The sequence below is a fragment of the Anneissia japonica genome, unplaced genomic scaffold (assembly GCF_011630105.1).
Source record: "Anneissia japonica isolate Jap-2015-1 unplaced genomic scaffold, ASM1163010v1 scaffold159764_len2458_cov227, whole genome shotgun sequence".
Classification (NCBI taxonomy): Eukaryota; Metazoa; Echinodermata; class Crinoidea; order Comatulida; family Comatulidae; genus Anneissia; species Anneissia japonica.
The window spans coordinates 1-2458 of NW_022720947.1; the positions used below are offsets into that span (position 1 = coordinate 1).

Below are 2458 nucleotides of genomic sequence, written 5' to 3' on the forward strand. Positions count from 1 at the left end.
ACTATTTGACTTACCAAGCCAGAAACGGCAGCTGTCGTGGTTGCTATTGCCGGGACAATTCTGCCTGCTATTTTCTTGGTCTTTAATCTGTCTGCATTCTCAATACTGTACATATTGGCTCGCAGGTTGGATGCACTGGTGATAAAGTCAATGTGGCCATTGCTGTCATCGTCTTTTTCAAATTCAACTTCAGACATAGCCAGACATTCTAAAATCAAAACATAATATTCATGTCAATGAAATCACAATCGGTCATTAGAATGGCATCACTGCCAAAAAACTTGGGTTACTTTCTTTGGTCCATTTTCACACAGACACAGGTCTTGAAATGACCCACTAATTTAGTGTTTTAGTTCAGCTGTGTGAAAGGGGATTAATAGACCGAAATAGTCAAGAAAACAAAGCTGCTGTAGTGAGTATGACATCAAAACAAACCACGGTTGAATAAAACTTTGACAGTTTTTAAAACATCATAAACTAACTTAAATATTCCTTTAATAAACATCAAAATTTTGACTCGTTAAATTTGAAACATCTTACACTACAATTCAACAATTTTAAATTTGTCCAATAGTTTAAATATGTCATACAGAGATTGCAACAAAATGACTTGGTGACAGTATTGAAGCTGAATGTGTACCGCTAAATCAGCAACGATCTCTTAGTCAGCACTGGATGTGTTGAGTCGCACAAGCGATTGGCCTAGGCCCCTAGAAGCCTCTCAAAACTCTTCATATTTTTAGTCTGAATGGAAATTTAAATCAAATCAACCTTAAACTCATGAATCTATGAATCATTCAAAATGTATACGCTGTTATAAAAAGTATATTCTACACTAACTTCATTACATTTTAGACGATTTAACATACACCACTGTCGACTCCGCTCAATGCATCAGCATAGCTCTTTGGGCATATTTACAACTTTAATACACAATCAGCGAAATCGTGATGACGTCATCTTTGGTGTCATCTTTGGTGACTAATTCGGTCCATTGCAGCACATTTATCAAAAAAATCATAAATCATTTGTTTTGTTACCTTCTTGAGCTCGCTTGTTTGCAATCAAGGATGCCAAATATTTCTTGCATTTTTCCATTTCTTCTTCACAATCGCTACCTTCCATCGATGCATCCATCTCCTCCTTCTTTGCTGATTCGTCTGTAACTATTGTCTGAAAACAAAATCAACAGTCAGTTCATGTGGTAAATGAACAGACTTTTAATAGGTTCAAGATTTAAAATTACAGTTTAAAAAAACTACTGTATCAATATTTAATTGCTTACTTTGTGTTTGTATTCAAAATACATGTGAAGCGCGGAGATCCTTTTTCCCCTCGATTCAATCCCATCCATTGCTCTTCTTGCATTTCAGCTGGAGGGCTGAAATATAAGTTAAGGACAGCGCACCATCTTTCGGATGAGACTTTTAAGCTGTTGGTCCCATGTACAATATGGCCCCTGTGTTTGTTGAAGAATGCAGTACACTCTTCAGAAAAGAGTACAAAAGATTGTCTCCCGATGTACTGCCAAATTCACCATCGGGAGGACCCCCCACTGGAAACAAGTCTTCAGACTTGTTGGATTATCCATTGTGTGATTCACACCAAAAAAATTCTACCCAATCCTAACATATCAATAACCAAGATTATTCCAAAAGATGATCAATAATCAATTAAAATTTTGAATCCTAAATTGTGATAACATATACCATTTGAATTGATACCTACAATATTGTGTTTGACAGCTGTTGAAATGAAAGCTATCTGCCATACTACCTATATTTACAGTAATTACAAATGCCCATGTGACCTAGTTATTGTGGAGATGAATTGAATATGATACAAATGATTCTAGATATTTTTTTACACATGGGCTGCAGTGAGAGACAAGTAAAAATTGTCTAGAAATGACATAAGATTGAGATGGTTATTGTATATAAAGAAATACAATATCCTATCTATTAAAATAGACTAACCTTTGACTTTGGAATGAATTCTGGTACTTGTACTGATCGGATAATGCTAATCACGTTGGTATGTTCCAAATCTTGGCCAGAGACAGGAATATTACTTATGAATGCACAAAGACGAGCAACGCTTATCACAAATGTTGTATGTCTGCAGAAATGCAAAATGTGAAGATATTTGTTACTATGAAAAAATTAAATTAAAAAAAATGATACCTAGTAAATGAGCTACTGTTTTTCCTATATGTCTGAGACAGTTCTACACAGTTTTTACTCTACAGTATTTCAAGCAGGCAAATGCCTTTGATCTTTGATCCATGTGATTTGGTTTTTGATGAAAGGCAAATGGTTAATCAACCACCCACACCCACATTCCAAGGACCTGACTTAACATATCGGAGAATACTTCAACTTCATCCTGGACTCTACGTTCTTCCAATCAACAACTCCTCTATATACACAGACTGGGGTCTTTTGGAAAAAGAGCTTTC

General features: G+C 35.6%; 1 protein-coding gene across 1 annotated transcript; it reads right to left on the reverse strand.

Moving 5' to 3' along the window:
• Positions 1-14: 14 nt before the first annotated feature.
• Positions 15-2118, reverse strand: LOC117111457 (ubiquitin-like modifier-activating enzyme 6; the record flags this gene model as incomplete). Its single annotated transcript, XM_033254382.1, is given in 3 exon segments — positions 15-208; positions 1041-1173; positions 1977-2118. Coding segments are annotated over 3 exon segments (469 nt in total), but the record flags the coding sequence as incomplete, so codon positions are not given.
• Between the last annotated feature and the right edge of the window lie 340 nt (positions 2119-2458).